This window comes from Coregonus lavaretus (assembly GCF_964263955.1).
Source record: "Coregonus lavaretus genome assembly, chromosome: 11".
NCBI lineage: Eukaryota > Metazoa > Chordata > Actinopteri > Salmoniformes > Salmonidae > Coregonus > Coregonus lavaretus.
The window spans coordinates 11464375-11486518 of record NC_139998.1 but is presented as its reverse complement, the minus strand read 5'-3'; the positions used below and the strand labels follow the sequence as shown (position 1 = coordinate 11486518).

Genomic DNA, 22144 nt, shown 5'->3' with positions numbered 1-22144 from the left:
TCGAAAACATAATGTTAACTTTCACTGCTATGCGGATGACACACAGCTGTACATTTCAATGAAGCATGGTGAAGCCCCAAAATTGCCCTCGCTAGAAGCCTGTGTTTCAGACATAAGGAAGTGGATGGCTGAAAACTTTTTACTTTTAAACTCGGACAAAACAGAGATGCTTGTTCTAGGTCCCAAGAAACAAAGAGATCTTCTGTTAAATCTGACAATTCATCTTGATGGTTGTAAAGTCGTCTCAAATAAAACTGTGAAGGACCTAGGCGTTACTCTTGACCCTGATCTCTCTTTTGACGAACATATCAAGACTGTTTCAAGGACAGCTTTTTTCCATCTACGTAACATTGCAAAAATCAGAAATGTTCTGTCCAAAAATGATGCAGAAAAATTAATCCATGCATTTGTTACTTCTAGGTTAGACTACTGCAATGCTCTATTTTCCGGCTACCCGGATAAAGCACTAAATAAACTTCAGTTAGTGCTAAATACGGCTGCTAGAATCCTGACTAGAACCAAGAAATTTGATCATATTACTCCAGTGCTAGCTTCCCTACACTGGCTTCCTGTTAAGGCAAGGGCTGATTTCAAGGTTTTACTGTTAACCTATAAAGCGTTACATGGGCTTGCTCCTACCTATCTTTCCGAGTTGGTCCTGCCGTACATACCAATACGTACGCTACGGTCACAAGACGCAGGCCTCCTAATTGTCCCTAGAATTTCTAAGCAAACAGCGGGAGGCAGGGCTTTCTCCTATAGATCTCAATTTTTATGGAACAGTCTGCCTACCCATGTGAGAGACGCAGACTCGGTCTCAACCTTTAAGTCTTTACTGAAGACTTATCTCTTCAGTAGGTCATATGATTGAGTGTAGTCTGGCCCAGGAGTGTGAAGGTGAACGGAAAGGCTGGAGCAACGAACAGCCCTTGCTGTCTCTGCCAGGCCGGTTCCCCTCTCCACTGGGGTTCTCTGCCTCTAACCCTGTTGCAGGGGCTGAGTCACTGGCTTGCTGGTGCTCTTTCATGCCGTCCCTGGGAGGGGTGCGTCACTTGAGTGGGTTGAGTTACTGACGTGATCTTCCTGTCTGGGTTGGCGCCCCCCCCTTGGTTTGTGCTGTGGTGGAGACCTCTGTGGGCTATACTCGGCCTTGTCTCAGGATTGTAAGTTGGTGGTTGGGGATATCCCTCTAGTGGTGCGGGGGCTGTGCTTTGGCGGAGTGGGTGGGGTTATATCCTTCCTGTTTGGCCCTGTCCGGGGGTTTCTTCGGATGGGGCCACAGTGTCTCCGGACCGCTCCTGTCTCAGCCTCCAGTATTTATGCTGCAGTAGTTTATGTGTCGGGGGGCTGGGGTTAGTTGGTTATACTTGGAGTACTTCTCCTGTCTTATCCAGTGTCCTGTGTGAATTTAAGTATGCTCTCTCTAATTCTCTCGTTCTCTCTTTCTCTCTGAGAACCTGAGCCCTAGGACCATACGTCAGGACTACCGGGCATGATGACACCTTGCTGTCCCCAGTCCGCCTGGCCTTGCTGCTATTCCAGTTTCAACTGTTCTGCCTGCGGCTACGAAACCCCTACCTGTCCCAGACCTGCTGTTTTCAACTCTTAATGATCGGCTATGAAAAGCCAACTGAGAGACCTGAGCCCTAAGACCATACGTCGGGACTACCGGCCGTGGTGACTCCTTGCTGTCCCCAGTCCGCCTGGCCTTGCTGCTATTCCAGTTTAAACTGTTCTGCCTGCGGTTATGGAACCCCTACCTGTCCCAGACCTGCTGTTTTAAACTCTTAATGATCGGCTATGAAAAGCCAACTGAGATGTATTCCTGATTATTATTTGACCATGCTTGTCACTTATGAACATTTTTGAACATCTTGGCATGGTTCTGTTATAATCTCCACCCGGCACAGCCAGAAGAGGACTGGCCACCCCTCATAGCCTGGTTCCTCTCTAGGTTTCTTCCTAGGTTTTGCCTTTCTAGGGAGTTTTTCCTAGCCACCGTGCTTCTACACCTGCATTACTAGCTGTTTGGGGTTTTAGGCTGGGTTTCTGTACAGCACTTCGAGATATTAGCTGATGTAAGAAGGGCTATATAAAATAAAATTGATTGATTGATTGATCTGGCCCCGTGGGACCAGGTCTGCCACAGTCTCTCTGACCTCAGCTCCCAGATGGAACACAATGGGTCAGCAGGGAGAAGACCCGGAGAGACCAGCATATACCTCACCCTAGCCACTGTATCAAGACACACTTCAAAAAGTAGGTATGTTGCTTTATCTTACTTTTGGAAATCATTAGAAAATGTATTTTACAAAGGAATTTAGTCTATAAGTCTGATTTTTTTGGGAGGACAGGTGCTTCTCCCTTTGCAGCATGTTGCACTGAATAAGTGGATCAGAGGATCTTACAGGTGCATCACCATCACCATCGTGAGTCAAGGTTTGCTATCATACAGCATTCTCTCTGTTTCTGTACTGTCATCCCTCTGTTGAAAATAGTACTACAGCTTAAATCACTGTCCATTAACAGTATGTTGCGGTCGACTAAACTAGTGTTCCCCAACCCTGGTCCTCGTACCCCCGACAGTACACATTTTTATTGTAACCCTGGACAAGCACACCTGATTAAACTTGTCAACTAATCATCAAGCCCTCAATGAGTTGAATGAGGTGTGTTTGTCCAGGGCTACATGAAAATGTATACTGTTGGGGGTACTGGAGGACCAGGGTTGGGGAACACTGGACTAAACTGAGCTGCATACCTGCCATGTGGTGTCAGTCTGGACACCGAGATGAGACAGGGATGAGCAAGAAACCATAAGGGGACTTTAGGGACCTATAGTATCTGAAGATTATGCCTTTGTTAAATGTTTTCATGAAGAAATGGAATGTGTTTATGTTAGTATCCAGAGGGAAGGTTTTAGGTGTAACGCCACATCCAGCAGACCGGAAGTGTCTTGGAGACTGGGGATTGGTCAGAAGAGGTCAGCTTCATTGTTTATAAATAGGGGGGTTAGGCGAGGAAGACGTCAGAACGGCCATGGAAATCGGGGGAGCCGTTCTGCGGGTGTCATGTCACCTGTCATTTATGCTGTAACCTCGTGATTTTATTAAAAGCCTCTAACACGATGCAGCATAAAACGGACTCTTTGTTGACAGCAATAATGACCACCATTCATCATATACGACAGACCAAACCAGGACATACCGGAATCGGGAGGAGAGGACACATATACAGTGTATTCGGAAAGTATTCAGACCCCTTGACTTTTTCCACATTCTGTTACGTTACAGCCTTATTCTACAATGAATTAAATTGTTTTTTCCCTCATCAATCTACACACAATACCCGATAATGACAAAGCAAAAACAGTTTATATATTTATTATTGCAAATAAAAAACAGAAATACCTTATTTATGTAAGTATTCAGACTTGAAATTGAGCTCAGGTGCATCCTGTTTCCATTGATCATCCTTGAGATGTTTCTACAACATGATTGGAGTCCACCTATGGTAAATTCAATTGATTGGACATGATTTGGAAAGGCACACACCTGTTTATATAAGGTCCCACAGTTGACAGTGCATGTCAGAGCAAAAACCAAGCCATGAGGTCGAAGGAATTGTCCATAGATCTCAGAGACAGGATTGTGTAGAGGCACAGATCTGGGGAAGGGTACCAAAACATTTCTTCACCATTGAAGGTCCCCAAGAACACAGTGGCCTCCATCATTCTTAAATGGAAGAAGTTTGGATCAACCAAGACTCTTCCGAGTGCTGGCCGCCCGGCCAAACTGAGCAATCGGGGGAGAAGGGCCTTGGTCAGGGAGGTGACCAAGAACCCAATGGTCACTCTGACAGAGCTCCAGAATTCCTCTTTGGAGAAGGGAGAAAATTCCGGAAGGACAACCATCTCTGCAGCACTCCACCAATCAGGCCTTTATGGTAGAGTGGCCAGATGGAAGCCACTCCACAGTAAAAGGCACATGACAGCCTGCATGGGGTTTGCCAAAAGGCACATAAAGACTCTCAGACCATGAGAAACAAGATTCTCTGGTCTGATGAAACCAAGATTGAACTCTTTGGCCTGAATGCCAAATGTCACGTCTGGAGGAAAGCTGGCACCATCCCTACTGTGAAGCATTCTGTGGGGATGTTTTTCTGCGGCAGGGACTGGGAGACTAGTCAGGATCGAGGGAAAGATGAATGGAGCAAAGTACAGAGAGATCCTTGATGAAAACCTGCTGCAGAGCGCTCAGGACCTCTAGACCAGAGGTTCGCCTTCCAACAGGACAATGACCCTAAGCATACAGCCAAGACAATGCAGGAGAGGCTTTGGGGTAAGTCTCTGAATGTCCTTGAGTGGCCCAGCCAGAGCTCGGACTTGAACACATTCTAACATCTCTGGAGAGACCTAAAAATAGCTGTGCAGCGACGCTCCCCATCCAACCTGACAGAGCTTGAGAGGATCTGCAGAGAAGAATGGGAGAAACTCCCCAAATACAGGTGTGCCAAGCTTGTAGCGTCATACCCAAGAAGACTCAAGGCTGTAATTGCTGCCAAAGGTGCTTCAACAAAGTACTGAGTAAAGGGTCTGAATACTATATGTAATGTAATATTTACATTTACAAGTTTTTATTTTTTTATTTGCAAACATTTCTAAAAACCTGTTTTTGCTTTGTCATTATGGTGTATAGTGTGGAGATTTATGAGAAGAAGAAAAAAATCAATTTTAGAATAAGGCTGTAACGTAACAAAATGTGGAAAACGTCAAGGGGTCTGAATACTTTCCGAATGCACTGTAGCTGACAAAATCACAGACAGACAGACAGACAGACAGACAGAAAATGTGTGAGTGAGATGGTAATGGTAAAGATTTTCAGTTTTAAATTACGACCGACCATAGTTCTCTGAAACAATAGAAGCTTTCTTTGTGTACAACAGCCAGAAGGTCTCTTTGAATGCTGTTTCTGTTGTGTTGTTGGTTTGTGAAGGTTGTTGTAGTGGAGTGACAGCCTAAGTTTCTTTCTTTTTTTATTGTGTGAAAGCGTCTGGAATGTCTCTTTGATGTTGTCGGCACAATGCGTTGATAATGAAGGGGGTTGTGCTTTTACCTGTTGGTTCTCCTCTGTGTCTTTCTCACTCAACCCACACACAGCCCATGAGTGCTGCCCCCTTCCATTACAATGGTTAGACTTTCAAATTCAAACAACGAGAGGTCTCAACCCTGAGGAAAAAAAACATTTGAGAGAACCAATCAAACCCGTCTCTCAATTTCTGAGTGAATATTGCATTAACAAACGGCCTCCTTTCCAGACCAGTGTGTCACAGCTCTCCCTGCGCTGTGGGTCACGTGGGTTGCGTCAGCCAGGCTAGAAGACAATATCAATGCAGAAGTCACCACTGCAGTGCTGGGTGTCTGTGGGTTGTTGCTGTTCAGTTCAGATATTTAAGAGCATTATCAATGTTTCCCCTATATTCATTTACTGTAGCAGTGGCAACAAACTCTCACAGACGTAACTGTTCACTTATACGTTCTCTTCTAATTAGATGTCCTGCTCAGAGAGAGAGAGCGAGAGAGAGCTCTCCCCCTCCTCATCCTTTTCCTCCTCCCCTTCGCCCCCTGACTAGCAGTGGCTCGTGGACCAAAAAGTAAATGTTATGCCCTGATTCACACCCCTTGACTTGTTCCTCATTTTATTGTGCTACAGATTGAATTTCAAATGGATTAAATTGAGTTTTTTTGTCACTGGCCTACACACAATACCCCATAATGTGAAAGTGGAATTATGTTTTTCAAAATGTTTATGTTTTTCAAAATGTTTGTCCAGGGCTACAACGAAAATGTATACTGTTGGGGGTACTCGAGGACCAGGGTTGGGAAACACTGGACTAAACTGAGCTGCATGCATACCTGCAAACAGACTAACTATTCACTTATAAGTTCTCTTAAAATTGGATACAAAAAACTCAACAACTGTGGGCTTTCTAACAACAGTTGTTGCTGTGCCAATGAGTGAAGGTCCAGGACAGGTTAGTGCTTCATGTGTCAATGACATGTGAAGGTTGAAAGTACGGTGGGTGGAGGCTGACAGGAGGATGTGGATGAAGGGTGGAGGAAATGTCCTGCTCAGAGAGAGCGCTCCCCCTCATCCTTCTCCTCCTCCCCTCCACTCTCCCCTGACTAGCACAGGATGTCAGGGAGGGGGTAGAGTGTTCCGCAGGGGAAAGGGACGAGACGGGAGGTCAGGAGAGAGAGGGTTGATTTAGGACCCACTCCTACTGGAGATAAGAGCAGGAAAAAAGTGCTGAGCCTGAGCGAAGGCCCCAAAACTCTGCTGACCCAGGAGATTCTCTGGGGCTCTACAAACAAGTGTTGTAGCCCTTTTCTGAGTTTCTCTCTCTCTTTCACTCTCTCTCTACCACTAGCCAGTCCATTCCGTTCACTATTACCCATTCACAATCAATTATTTTGTGACATGCATGTAAACAAAATATGGAAGCATATGACTTACTAACTTACACCTTCCTATGGCCCTAAAATCATGGGCTCCATCTTCTTTATGTAGTTTGGTGTTGTGTTCTCACCCAATGTTGCAACTGCCTTGTATTTTGAGGCTCATATGCCAATGGTAATATGTGTTTGTTTGTGTTTGTGTGCAGGGCTGGCATGATTCATGTCTGTGAAGCCATGACTCACTGGGTACAAACTGATTGAATCAACGTTGTTTCAATGTAATTTGTCAGCATATTGTGATGTGGAATCTACATGGAAAATACATTGGATTTTTTTTAAAGTCATCAATGTAAACTGTTGTTTTGAGGGTGAAACTTCAACCACAGGATTATGTCATGGTAACCAATTTCCAACATCGACAAACCTTGTATAAAATATGTTGAATTTGCACCTTTGGAACAACGTCAGATTTTCAACGTTATATCCACTATCAGAAAAAAACAATAGGCTGGGCAGCACCTCCTACTGGAGAGTTGATCTATCTACAGCTATCCCTTTGGTCTCCCATCCAGGGTTTTTACCAAGCCCAGCCCTACTTATCTTTGATATTTGTCACTGACTACTACGAATGTGCTATCGTGAGAATAATCTCCACTTAATAACTAAATAGATTCACTGTTGCTATCGAAGTCATTCCAAAGGGTAGGTTTAACAGAGCAAATGAAATATAAGTCATATATCATCAATGATAATATTTAGGCCTATATAGCATTTGTGAAGTCATTAACCTCTGAAGGATCGGACCCTTTTTTTCAATTGTCGCCTAAAATGACATACCAAAATCTAACTGCCTGTAGCTCAGGAATTGAAGCAAGGATATGCGTATACTTGGTATCATTTGAAAGAAAACACTTTGAAGTTTGTGGAAATGTGAAATTAATGTAGGAGAATGTAAGACATTAGATCGGGTAAAAAATTATACAAACAAAAAAACATGCGTTTTTCTATTTTTTTGTTTGTTGCATCATCTCTGAAATGCAAGAGAAAAGCCAGACAGTGATGTACGAATGTAGGTGTAATTTAGATGTTGTCCACAAGATGGCAGCATTGTGTGTGCAAAGTTTCAGACTGATCCAATGAAGAATTACATCACTACACAATATTTTGTATCAAGTCTGCCAGGAGTTTCCCCAAATGTTCCGAATTGGTCAATTTATACATTTTCAAGTATATAACTATAGAGAACATACAAAAATGCTATGGTAATAAAACATTTTTTTTTGCTGTAATAGCTACAGTAAATTGGACACTGCAGTTAGATTAACAAGAATTTAAGCTTTCTGCCCATATAAGACATGTCTATGTCCCGGAAAGTTGCCGTTGATTACAATGCCATTTAAGTCACATATCGCATATTGTGCAGCAACCGTCCCAGTATAGGGACACCGATCCCGTAGAGGTTAACTGCTATTGTTTCAATTCAACCCAGGATTGAACTAAAAATAGACAATACATACAGTTGAAGTCGAAGTTTACATACACTTAGGTTGGAGTCATTAAAACTTGTTTTTCAACCACTCCACAAATTTCTTGTTAACAAACTATACTTTTGGCAAGTCAGTTAGGACATCTACTTTGTGCATGACACAAGTAATTTTTCCAACAATTGTTTACAGACAGATTATTTCACTTATTATTCACAGTACCACAATTCCAGTGGGTCAGAAGTTTACATACATTAAGTTGACTGTGCCTTTAAACAGCTTGGAAAATTCCAGCAATTATGTCATGGCTTTAGAAGCTTCTGATAGGCTAATTGACATCATTTGATTCAATTGGAGGTGTCCCTGTGGATGTATTTCAAGGCCTACCTTCAAACTTAGTGCCTCTTTGCTTGACATCATGGGAAAATCAAAAGAAATCAGCCAAGACCTCAGAAAAACAATTGTAGACCTCCACAAGTCTAGTTCATCCTTGGGAGCAATTTTCAAACGCCTGAAGGTACCACGTTCATCTGTACAAACAATAGTACGCAAGTATAAACACTATGGGACCACGCAGCCGTCATACCGCTCAGGAAGGAGCCGCGTTCTGTCTCCTAGAGATGAACGTACTTCGGTGCGAAAAGTGCAAATCAATCCCAGAACAACATCAAAGGACCTTGTGAAGATGCTGGAGGAAACGGGTACAAAAGTATTTATATCCACAGTAAAACGAGTCCTATACAGACATAACTTGAAAGGCCGCTCAGCAAGGAAGAAGCCACTGCTCCAAAACCGCCATAAAAAAGCCAGACTACGGTTTGCAACTGCACATGGGGACAAAGATCGTACTTTTTGGAGAAATGTCCTATGGTCTGATGAAACAAAAATTTAAATGTTTGGCCATAATGACCATTGTTATGTTTGGAGGAAAAAGGGGGTAGCTTGCAGGCCAAAGAACACCATCCCAACCGTGAAGCACGGGGGTGGCAGCATTAAATCAAATCAAATCCAATTTTATTTGCCACATGCGCTGAATACAACAGGTCTAGACATTACAGTGAAATGCTTACTTACAAGCCCTTAACCAACAATGCATTTTTTAAAGTTGTTCTTTTTTAATGTTAAGTAAAAAAATATATAAGCAAATAACTAAAGAGCAGCAGTAAAATAAAATAACAGACTATATACAGGGGGGTACCGTACCACCTGGGGGCGGCCCGTCAGGAAGTCCAGGATCCAGTTGCAGAGGGAGGTGTTTAGTCCCAGGATCCTTAGCTTAGTGATGAGCTACACTATGGTGTTGAACGCTGAGCTGTAGTCAATGAACAGCATTCTCACGTAGGTGTTCCTCTTCTCCAGGTGGGAAAGGGCAGTGTGGAGTGCAATAGAGATTGCATCATCTGTGGATCTGTTGGGGCGGTATGCAAATTGGAGTCGGTCTAGGGTTTCTGGGATAATGGTGTTGATGTGAGCCATGACCAGCCTTTCAAAGCACTTCATGGCTACTGACGTGAGTGCTACAGGTCGGTAGTCATTTAGGTAGGTTATCTCAGTGTCCTTGGGCACAGAGACTATGGTGGTCTGCTTGTTGGTATTACAGACTCAGTCAGTGACATGTTGAAAATGTCAGTGAAGACACTTGCAAGTTGGTCAGCACATGCTCAGAGTACACGTCCTGGTAATCCGTCTGGCCCTGCGGCCTTGTGAATGTTGACCTGCTTAAAAGTCTTACTCACATTGGCTACGGAGAGCGTGATCACATAGTCATCCGGAACAGCTGGTGCTCTCATGCATGCTTCAGTGTTGCTTGCCTCGAAGCGAGCATAGAAGTGATTTAGCTCGTCTGGTAGGCTTGTGTCACTGGGCAGCTCGCGGCTGTGCTTCCCTTTGCAGTCTGTAATAGTTTTCAAGCCCTGCCACATCCGACGAGTGTCAGAGCCGGTACGATTCAATCATAGTCCGGTTTTGACTCTTTGCCTGTTTGATGGTTCGTCAGCGGGCATAGCGGGATTTCTTATAAGTGTCCAGGTTAGAGTCCCCCTCCTTGAAAGTGGCAGCTCTACCCTTTAGCTCAGTGCGGATGTTGCCTGTAATCCATGGCTTCTGGTTGGGGTATGTACGTACGGTCACTGTGGGGACGACGTCATTGATGCGCTTATTGATGAAGCCAGTGACTGATGTGGTGTACTCCTCAATGCTATCTGAAGAATCCTGGAACATATTCCAGTCTGTGCTAGCAAAACAGTCCTGTAGCTTAGCATCTGCATCATCTGACCACTTTTTTATTAACCGAGTCACTGATGCTTCCTGCTTTAGTTTTTGCTTATAAGCAGGAATCAGTAGGATAGAGTTATGGTAAGATTTGCCAAATGGAGGGCGAGGGAGAGCTTTGTATGCATCTCTGTGTGTGGTGTAAAGGTGGTCTAGAGTGTTTTTTTCCCTCTGGTTGCACATTTTAACATGCTGGTAGAAATTAGGTAGAACGGATTTAAGTTTCCCTGCATTAAAGTCCCCGGCCACTAGGAGCGCTGCCTCTGGATGAGTGTTTTCCTGTTTACTTATTTTTCTTTATTTTTTACTAGTTTCTACATTGTAGAATAATAGTGAAGACATCAAAACTATAAAATAACACATATGGAATCATGTAGTAACCAAAAAAAGTGTTAAACAAATCCAAATATATTTTATATTTAAGATTCTTCAAATAGCCACCCTTTGCCTTGATGACGGCTTTGCACACTCTTGGCATTCTCTCAACCAGCTTCATGAGGTAGTCACCTGGAATGCATTTCAATTAACAGGTGTGCCTTGTTAAAAGTTAACCATCCCATCTGGTTTATGGCCTTCTTAAAAGTGAATTTGTGGAATTTCTTCCATTCTTAATGCGTTTGAGCCAATCAGTTGTGTTGTGACAAGGTAGGTATACAGAAGATAGCCCTATTTGGTAAAATACCAAGTCCATATTATGGCAAGAACAACTCAAATAAGCAAAGAGAAACAACAGTCCATCATTACTTTAAGACATACGGAACATTTCAAGAACTTTGAAAGTTTCTTCAAGTGCAGTCGCATGAGGTAGTCACCTGGAATGCTTTCCCAACAGTCTTGAAGGAGTTCCCACATATGCTGAGCACTTGTTGTCTGCTTTTCCTTCACTCTGCGGTCCAACTCATCCAAAACCATCTCAATTGGGTTGAGGTTGGGTGATTGTGGACGCCAGCCAACCTGACACAACCAAATAGCAACATTTAAAAGAGATCTAATGCTTGGATAGTTTCATCTGAGCCACTGGCTTAATTCTATTCTTTAACTTTAATTTGTGGTTTAGTTGGAGATGTGAATCCCAGCATATCATTATTTTGTTAACTTTTCGACAAGTTAAAGGGCTATTTACTGTATTGCAAAAGTGATATTGAATTGTGTTTGGTTGTCAACACAACCTAATATCAACATTTGAAGGAGATGTATCTTCTGTGCCATTAACTTAATCTGGCTTTAATTCCAATTTGTCCCATCCAGGGTTTTAACCAAGCCCAGCCCTGCTTAGCGTTGATATTTGTCACTGACTACTACCAATGTGCTATTGTGAGAATGATTATTGAGAGATCTCCACTTAATAACTAAGGACATTCACTGTTGCTATCGAAGTGATTCCAAAGGGTAGGTTTGTAATGGAGTGCTGAATCAGATGACCTGGCCTCCACATCCAGCCAACCTGACACAACTCTGGGAAACATTGGAGGCCAGCATCCCCGTAGAATTGAGGCTGTTCTAAGGTTAAAAAAAAGTGGGGGTGCAACTCAATATTAGGAAGGTGTTCCTAATGTTTGGAATACCCAGTGTATATATACAGTGCATTTGGAAAGTATTCAGACCCCTGGACTTTTTCCACATTTTGTTACGTTACAGCCTTATTCTAAAATTGATTTTATTTTTTATTATTCCCCCCTCATCAATCTAAACACAATACCCCGTAATGACAAAACAAAAACAGGTTTTTAGAAATGTTTGCAAATGTATATAAAAAACCCTGAAATATCACATTTACATAAGTATTCAGAGATATTACTCAGTACTTTGTTGAAACACCTTTGGCAGCGATAACAGCCTTGTGTCTTCTTGGGTATGACGCTACAAGCTTGGCACACCTGTATTTGGGGAGTTTCTCCCATTCTTCTCTGCAGATCCTCTCAAGCTCTGTCAGGTTGGATGGGAAGCGTCGCTACACAGCTATTTTCAGGTCTCTCCAGAGATGTTCGATTGGGTTCAAGTCCGGGCTCTGGCTGGGCCACTCAAGGACATTCAGAGACTTGTCCCGAAGCCACTCCTGCGTTGTCTTGGCTGTGTGCTTAGGGTCGTTGTCCTGTTGGAAGGTGAACATTCGCCCCAGTCTGAGGTACTGAGTGCTCTGGAGCAGCTTTTCATCAAGGATCTCTCTGTACTTTGCTCTGTTCACCTTTCCCTTGATCCTGACTAGTCTCCCAGTCCCTGCCGCTGAAAAACATCCACACAGCATGATGCTGCCACCCCCATGCTTCACCATAGGGATGGTGCCAGGTTTCCTCCAGATGTGACGCTTGGCATTCAGGCCAAAGAGTTCAATCTTGGTTTCGTCAGACCAGAGAATCTTGTTTCTCATGGTCTTAGAGTTCATTAGGTGACTTTTGGCAAACTCCAAGCGGGTTGTCATGTGCCTTTTACTGAGGAGTGGCTTCCGTCTGGCCACTCTACCATAAAGGCCCGATTGGTGCAGTGCTGCAGAGATGGTTGTCCTTCTGGAAGGTTCTCACATATCCACAGAGGAACTCTGGAGCTCTATCAGAGTGACCATCGGGTTCTTGGTCACCTCCCTGACCAAGGCCCTTCTCCCCCAAGACCAGTCCCCCAGCCTACGCAGCAGTCCGCTCAGGTCAGCGATGCCCAACTGTCCCTCCCGGACAATTATGATGGGACTCCATCCAAATGCTGTGGCTTCCTACTCCAGTGCTCCCTCTATTTTTCTCATCAGTCGGCAGCCCCCACCACCGAGAGGTTGCATCGGTAATTTCCCTGCTGACCTGGTGGGCGTTGGAGTGGGCTATGGCCTTCTGGGAGAGAGGAGAGGAAGAGCTGGTTTCCTGCGAGGGGTTCATGGCTCTGTTTAGGGCGGTCTTTGACCATTCACCGGATGGCAGATAGGGAGGTGAGCAACTACTCCAACTCCGGCAGGGTGCCCAGACCACTGCAGAGTACGCCCTCACCTTCTAGACCTCGGCAGCCTCCAGTGGAGGGAATGTGCCGGCGCTCCACACCCTATTCCGAAAAGGGCTGCGTGAGGAGGTCCAGACGGAGTTGGAGTGCCGAGAGAGAACCTTTCCCTGGACGCGCTCATCGTGATGGCCATCCGTCTGGACAACCTTCTTCGGGAGAGCAGGCGCTCCCCTCACCCCTCGCCCTCCTCCTTTGGCTGTCCTGGGGCAGAGCCTGAACCCATGGAGATAAGGGTCAGCGACATCGCTGGAGACAGCTGGGTCTGTGTCCCTATTGCGGCCAGGAGGGGCACCGGCTCCAGCGGTGTCCCGTGCGTCCCAACCTGAAGTCCACTGGGGCAGAGGGACGGCCCCATGATCATCTTTCTTCCAGGGTAGGCATGACTATTCCTTCATCATCATTTTCCGCCAAACACTTCCTTGTTTCCATTTCACTTGCTAGCTGTCACTCAGGTGTTGTCAATACAGCTCTAGTGGACTCTGGTGCCGCGGGGAATTTTATCGACCAGGCCCTCGTCTCCTCCCTGAACATCACTCTCCTTTTCCAGTCCAAGCCCTGGATAAACAACCATTGGGATCCGCCACTATCACGCACATCACAGTACTACTCACCCTCACCGTGGGACCCATGTACCAAGAAAGCCTTCCCTTCCTCAACATTACTGCTCCTGTACACAAAGTAATCCTCTGCCTTCCGTGGCTCCAATGTCATGACCCCACCATCACCGCCTGGGCACCCGGATGTCGGAAGGTTCCACGTTGGTTGAGAGTCCTGTGAGTGCCCTCCAGCCCATCATTCCATCCTCCCATATCATTGGCTGAGGCCGGTACCCGGATGTGAGGCTGACCGTGACCCCCAACAGGAGATGGTGGGGCTATGAAGGCTCTCCCTACCTGTGACGTGAACTGGGGGCTACGGTCAGAGATGATGTCCTCTGGAAGGCCATAGTGCCGGAAGACCTGCTGGAACAGTACCTCAGCGACCTGAAGAGTGGTAGGGAGACCAGAGAGGTGGATAAAATGGCAGGATTTAGAGAATCTGTCCATAACAACCATAATAGTGGTGAAACCATCAGATGGAGGGAGATCAGTAACAAAAAATCTATGGACAGATGGGACCAAGGCCACTGAGGCACAGGAAAGGGGAGGAGTTTCCCTGCTTGAGTGTGCCGGGGAGATTTTGTTTGGACACATACGGAGCATGAATTGACATAGCGGGCGACGTCCTGTGCCAAGGTATCACCCGCACTATTCAATCCATCTAATTGCTTTGCCAATTTTTTTGCAGTATTACTTTAGTGCCTTGTTGCAAACAGGATGCATGTTTTGAAATATTTTTATTCTATACAGGCTTCCTTCTTTTCACTTTGTCTCCCGAGTGGTGCAGTGGTCTAAGGCACTGCACCTGGGTGTCCAGCGGCGAGGGATGTGTGCGCCCAGGTCAACAGCCGATCCCTCACCTCAGAGGGGATGTAGATGCGCTCAGGAGGGCAGGTAGCAGGCGCGGGTTCCCTCTCTAGAGCCTGGCGGATGTCCACATCTATGTCACAAAACATGGGGCCAACGATATGGGAGGATGGAATGATGGGCTGGAGGGCACTCACAGGACTCTCAACCGACGTGGAACCTTCCGACATCCGGGTGCCCAGGCGGTGATTTTCATCCTCGACCAGGAGATGGTGGAGTCATGACATTGGAGCCACGGAAGGCAGAGGATTACTTTGTGTACAGGAGTGAAGAGGACCAACCAGGAGCTGTGGAGGTTCCTAAAGAGTCAGGACCGGCAGAGAGGGTGGGCCCAGTTCCTTTCCTGGGCAGAATATGCCCAGAACTCAAACGCCATGCTCTACCAACTGAGCTACATCCCTGCCGGCCATTCCCTCCCCTACCCTGGACAACGCTGTGCCAATTGTGCACCGCCCCATGGGTCTCCCGGTCGTGGCCGGCTACGACAGAGCCTGGATTCGAACAAGGATCTCTAGTGGCACAGCTAGCACTGCGATGCAGTGCCTTAGACCACTGCACCACTCGGGAGACAGAGTGAAAAGAAGGAAACCTGTATAGAATAAAAATATTTCAAAACATGCATCCTGTTTGCAACAAGGCACTAAAGTAATAATGCAAAAAATGTGGCAAAGCAATTAACTTTTGGTCCTGAATACAAAGTGTTATGTTTGGGGCAAATAAATTACAACACATTACTGAGTACCACTCTCCGTATTTTCAAGCATAGTGGTGGCTGCATCATGTTATGGGTGTGCTTTTAATCGCTAAAGACAGTTTTTCAGGATAAAAAAGAAACGTAATGGAGCTAAGCACAGGCAAAATCCTAGTTAAACCTGGTTCAGTGCTTTCCAACATATACTGGGAGATGAATTCACCTTTCAGCAGGACAATAACCTAAAACACAAGCAACTCCAATCTGCACTGGAGTTGCTTACCAAGAAGACAGTGAATGTTCCTTAGTGGCCAAGTTACATGGCAAGACCTGAAAATGGTTGTCTAGGAATGATCAACAACCAATTTGACAGAGCTTGAAGAATTCTGAAAAGTGGGCAAATGTTGCACAATCCAGGTTCGGAAAGCTCTTAGAGACTTGCAGCTGTAATCGCTGCCAAAAGTGATTCTAACATGTATTGACTCAGGGTTGAATACTTATCTCATCAAGATATATTAGTGTTTTATTTTTCATATTTATTTTTTATTTTTACAAACATTAGAATCTTTCTTCCACTTTGACAATGCAGACTATTTTGTGTAGATTATTGACCAAAAAAAAAAAATCGAATTAAATCCATTTTAATCCCACTTTGTAACAACAAAATGTGGAAAAAGTCAAGGGGTGTGAATACTTTCTGAAGGCTATGCAACCAATAAAATGTGAATTGATTTGATAAACCTGGCTCCCCTCATTGCATCTGTTTGCCTGCTATCTGAACACTTGAACATCTGCGATGTTCTTTGGAATTTCCGATTAAAGAGCATTTCCCTGTCAATGTCTAGTGCTGAAGGTTACTTCACTATGAAACAATTGAATAGAAGGAAACGCTGGTCACTGACTTTTTCCTCCCCAGAAGGCCACTTCCCTTTGACGCCTCACCTCTGCTCATCTGAATCTAGCGGACGCGTCAAACCATTACAAGTTGTAGACTAAAATGGATACTTTGTTTTTCCTTATATTTATACTTTTTCGATGTTCTTCGTCAAGTAAGTAGACTATCTTTTAAAATGTGATGATGTCGGTTAATTTACTTGCTTATTATTAGAGTAGCAACCACTTTCTTGTGCGTAGGCCTAAAGATATTCAACAACGGACATTTTTCTTCATCCTTATCTATTCAGGGGAGGGTCAGTCAGTGAAATAATGTTTGATTGAGGTTATTTAAAATATTATGATCAAAATAGTCTATCTCGCTGTAATAATAAATGGTTCATTCTTTGGCAAAGAAAACATGTATTTCACTTTATATTGACCATCGTATACTATTTTACAGGTAGCTTAATAAAATAAATAACATTAAAATAAATTAACTCAGTAGGTTTGAGATGTGGATTGTTCATTAATAACAAATTACGTTAACAAATTACTTTCACCTGTTTTATTTAGTAACAACCAAAGAAAATGCCTAGTGTAAACATGTAGCCTTTTTTTTTTGCCCGTAGCTATTTAAGAAATATTTGGCTTTATGCATTTTTAAAATGACATCACTAAACTGCTTTAATAATAATAATAATTTGGCTCTTAACTCGTTTTTGGAACATTAGTTCTTCAGTCTTTCAATGATTGTTAGTCTCCCCACCATTCATTCACCTTCCCTTTGTATCTTCCATTTAGACGGTTTCCTTATTGTGCACACACCAAAGAAATTGTGCCTGTCTACACACAAAACGACTGTCATCCTCGGAAAATGCAATGTCACCAGTCCCTATCAACAATGGGAATGGACGAACGATATGAAGTTGCATCACACACAATCATCCAAGTGTCTCTGGGCCAACACGAGCAGTGCAATACCTCGGCACGCGCGCCTGGCCTCTATCAGCAACTGTGACAGCGCACCTGCCTGGAAATGTTACGACAAACTGGGTACTTTCGGGTTAGCGAAGAAGCCCATGTACCTGAAGAAACAAGGTATACGCGTTGTAATTAGAGGAGATCAGAGTTATTCTAACTGGACAAAGCACGAAGAAGTCGACTCAGGAGGGAGCCAGGTGATGACACATTTATGCGCGCGTAAAGGTGAGTGGTCTATTGAGGAATTACTGGGCTATGCCCTCTGTGTTTAGCCACATTCTACTGATGAAATTAGGTTTACCAGTCATATAGGCCTACAGTATTTAAATATATTTGTGTATATGGCTTTGGGCTTGGGCTACCCCTTCGTTTGCATTCAGCGAATTATTTTTGTATTTATTTAGGCTATTTGAAACTTTGCAGGATCAAATAATAATACCCTCATAGTCACAGTTATTTCTGTGCAGTCAACTACCTTACATACATTATTAATATTAGTAGCCTTGAACTTTATGGCTATTTAATATTTCCTCCTCTGAAGTTTGATAAGAAAACAAAATCTTGTAAAATGATAAGGCCCAACTACAGAATAGTATCCAATCTCTATGTTCCCAACAAACCCATTATGACTTAAATGACCTAGTTTTTCTTTACAGTAATGTAACTGATGGTCATTTTAAACCAGGCAAAGCAGAATAATCACACAGACCAAATCTGTAGCTAAATTACTCCATATTACTCCACACCATTTTGGACCTGTCTGACATTGTTCTGGTGTGAGTGTGTGAGGAAAGGCAGAGGATGACACTCTTGATACTGACTTCCCTGCACATGGTTGTCAAGTTCTATCAGCCCACTCACTCAGTCAGGAAGAACGTCAGTGTTCTTCCTGTGAAATTATGGCCATTCGGGTGACATTTGAGAGTCTCTCAATGTCACGTTTGATGTAAAATACATGCCACAATGTAACTGGTATTGTTGAATGTTTATTTAGACATAGTTTTTTCAGGCCACCTGTTATTACAACCATGCATAAAACCAATAGGGGACTGTGGGGTAAGTTAAGTATTTTTTTTTACCTTCAGCATCACTCCTTCAAGGGAAATATAATATTATTTCTAACAAAGATATCTACAGATATTTCAGGATGTTGTGTATCCCTGGAAATAATCAGAATTTATGTAAACATTACAGTTTTGAAAACATAGCTTGTCCAAAAATAGTGGTCTCTTGGCACAACTTAGCCCGGGTGTGGGGTATTATATATTTTTTTTTACACGTATTTATTAGTTCCAAATAGGACAATCAACACTTACATAATTACAATATATTTTTTTTGTTATTTTTTTTTTTTTTTTTAAGAACACCTGGGCTGGGTTAGAGTTATTACTTATGCAATCCATACAGTATCTTGAATTTATTTCAATGCTATTTGCTGATATTTTTACAACCATCTGTGTATACCTCTAGTCACAATAACCCTTCTTTCTTCTAGGGTCCACCACCATCTCAACCACCAGAATGTATTCATCAACACACAAACCTGTGGCATACACCAGCACTGTCCACGCCATCAGAACGGCCCCTATAACAGCCATAAACACTCACTCTTCATCAAACACTATGAGAACCCATAGTAGGACCCCACGGCAGATCTCTATTTTAAGAGTTCCCATCACAACGCCTAAGAGTGTGGTGACCTATGAGTCTATGGTGGCAACGCACACTTATGACATCGTCAAGACTCAGACGAGATGGATGGCTACGATGGGTCTTATTCCCAGTTCCATCTCAACGGCCATCACATCATCAGGGGCAGCTCTAAACGACAGCCATGATTTTATCTTGTCCATTCCTGCTTTGTCCACAACTGACTCTGCCATGGACAAAACGGTGAATGCTGCCACCGAAAATGCCCTCCTCGACTCGAGGAACGAAGCCAAGATTCCATCAGTAAACCAAGCAACTTCCAGTTCCACCCCCATTATTGTAGATAAGCTGGTGTCAACTGACCCTACCACTACTGTGGTTTCCTCTACAATTTCCTCAGTGCCCAACTCAAGTGCTAAGACAGATTCAAAATCCACTTCTGCATCCGTAGACGTTACCGCTGATGCTAAAGTCACAACTTCTGTTGCTTTATCTACCCCAACCCCTGATTCCACCACTAATTCTGCTGCTACCACCATACTTATCGGTACCACAGCATTGTCCACAACTAGGAAATTACCCCCCAGAAAGACTGTTCCATCTACACCCAAAACCACAACAATGCAGACTACAACAACCGCTGCCCCTACTACTCCTATTGTCGCCCAAACAACTATGACTACAGCAAATCCCAAAATGAAAGTAGCCCCAACCACAACCGCCACAGCCTCACTCACAATAACTTCAACTCCTCCCACAATATCTTCAACAGTAAAGACTACAGCTAAACCCAAAAAGAAAATAGCCCCACCCACAACCTCCACAGCCCCACCCACTACCTCTTCAACTCCACCCACAACCCATCCAATCACATCTACAACAGCCCAACCCACGACCACTACCACCCCTCCCACAACTACAACAAACCTGCCCACAACTACCAAGATTTTGCCTACAACTACCGCAACCACAACTACCACAACCACACCCACAACTACCACAACCACACCCACAACTACCACAACCACATCCACAACTACTACAACCACATCCACAACCACTACAACCATAGCTCCACTCACAACTACCAAAACCACACCCACAACTACCACAACCACACCCACAACTACTATAACCACACCCACAACTACCAAAACCACACCCATAACTTCCACACCCACTTCTACCACAACCACACCCACTACTACCACAACCACAACTACAACAACCACACCCACAACCACTACAACCATAGCTCCACTCACAACTACCAAAACCACACCCACAACTACCACAACCACACCCACAACTACTATAACCACACCCACAACTACTATAACCACACCCATAACTTCCACACCCACTTCTACCACACCCACACCCACTACTACCACAACCACAACTACCACAGCCCCACCTACAACAGCTACAGCTCCAACAACAACTACTACAGTACCGACTACAACCACAGAGTTGACCACCACCCCACAGGTGAGTGATGATGACAGTCACTTGAAATGAATGTTTAAATTGATTTAGAATTTGTGAAATTCCATAAAGAATGCTCAAGATCATATTTGCATACAGATTTGGACAGGGGACATTAAAAGGCTGTGAAGCTTTGAACAAATCTTCTGAAAGAAGGGCTATGGTAATTGTTAACAGTAATATAGAATATAGCCATATTCAAAAAGTATTTCAAGAGAGAACATTCTACAAACACAAAAGTAGGCAATGAATTACACCCATGCCATGCCAACTTTTAGCCAACTGTATCCTATGGATGTTAGTTTAGGTGGACCATAAGGTCTTCAGACAGAGAAAGTCCAAGGCAGCCAGGAAGGAAAGAAGGGTGCGGTGGGGCAAGAGGAGGGGAGTCTGCTCAAGGTGCTGTTGTCCAGACTCAAGTGAAAGTTAGGGCTGTGAGAAATACAGTAGACTATTTGATAAGAACTTAGGCTACTGTAGGAGTTTATAGACAGCTCATAGACAGAGGGCTAAAGTGGATGCTTGATATGGAATACATTTCCTGAGCAGTTCACTCTGTTTACCTGACGCCGGTGATGGTGCAGCCTGAGCATTGAGGAATGGTGTAGGAAACGTATTTAGCCTGGAGATTGAAAGGGACGAGATGGTAGCATGGGAAGAGACTGGGCGTCGTCGAAAGAGATGCCACGCGTCGTCAGGCGCGTGCCACTACTGTAACGCATCCAACATGCCATTGTGAAATTCTGAATATAAATATTCATTGTTATTTTATGGACCGATTATGACAACCAATGTTGGAATATATTTGATATGTTTTCTATTATTTATTGACCAAACAGATCTAAATCAGCGTCCGCAATGTTCAGATGTTCGACTGTTATTTTGATACTTTGTTTATGGTGGAGTTGTGTTGAGGTGAGTCATGGATAAAGTCAATTTAAAATGGTAAATTCGTTTCCACCTGTAGCCTACCTGTTGCCTCTTTTTGTTCCTTTCAGGTCGAGACCACTGAAGCAGTGAAGTGTTCATTTAACCTGACTGAAATCAGCGCCAATACGGATTCTATTGCACTGAAATTAATAACTAAAGGAGAAGCGTGTAACTTCACCGTGTTTTATGAGAATGGTCTGTCCGGTATAACGGATTGTGATCAATATGGGGAGGACAGTAACGTGTATATCTGCGATATAAGGGATTTGGAACCTGGGACATTACACCAATTCGAAGTTATATCGAAGAATGATGGAGAGAGGGGCAACGTATCAGTGCAAACAGGTAAGCGTTTCAAACCAAAATTCGTTTCTATTCTATTCTAATCTATTTTAACCTAATCAATAATATCCTATTCTAAAAGTCTATTAAACTGTTAAATTGACTTTAATTTATCTTAACCGTGCTACCAATATCAGACATTATAAATATTTTTCCCAGTATCAGACTGTATATGTTTTTCTGTTTATTTATTATATTTATATTGTGGAACATGGCATTCTATTTATTATATTTCGTAAAAGATTATCATAACCCCTTCAGAAGATAAGGTGAATGACTCTTCTGATGGCAGAAACTCGTTATCATTGAATAGATATAATACATATGATATCACATTATGACAGCCTAAGTTATATAATTTATTGCATACATCTTTGAATCTCTGAGGGCTCCTGTTGGTTATCTCTCTGTTGGTGTTTTATTCCCAAAGGATAAAAGCACAAAAGTTGATACATAATTGTGTTACAACATTTAGAATTTTGCATATGTATCAGTTTACAATTTTGCAGTAATATTTGATGTATTGGGA

The 22144-nt window shown here is 43.6% G+C and overlaps 1 protein-coding gene across 1 annotated transcript in view; it reads left to right on the top strand.

Annotated features, from left to right (window-relative positions):
• Positions 1 to 14877: 14877 nt before the first annotated feature.
• LOC311137018 (receptor-type tyrosine-protein phosphatase beta-like) overlaps positions 14878 to 22144 on the top strand; it is a gene marked incomplete at its 5' end in the record, with an annotated part of 14318 nt that continues 7051 nt past the window's right edge. The window contains 2 exons of the mRNA XM_084171341.1: positions 14878 to 14963; positions 19682 to 20346. Coding sequence (XP_084027467.1) covers positions 14878 to 14963; positions 19682 to 20346 — 751 coding nt within the window. The remainder of the gene's footprint in view (positions 14964 to 19681; positions 20347 to 22144) is intronic.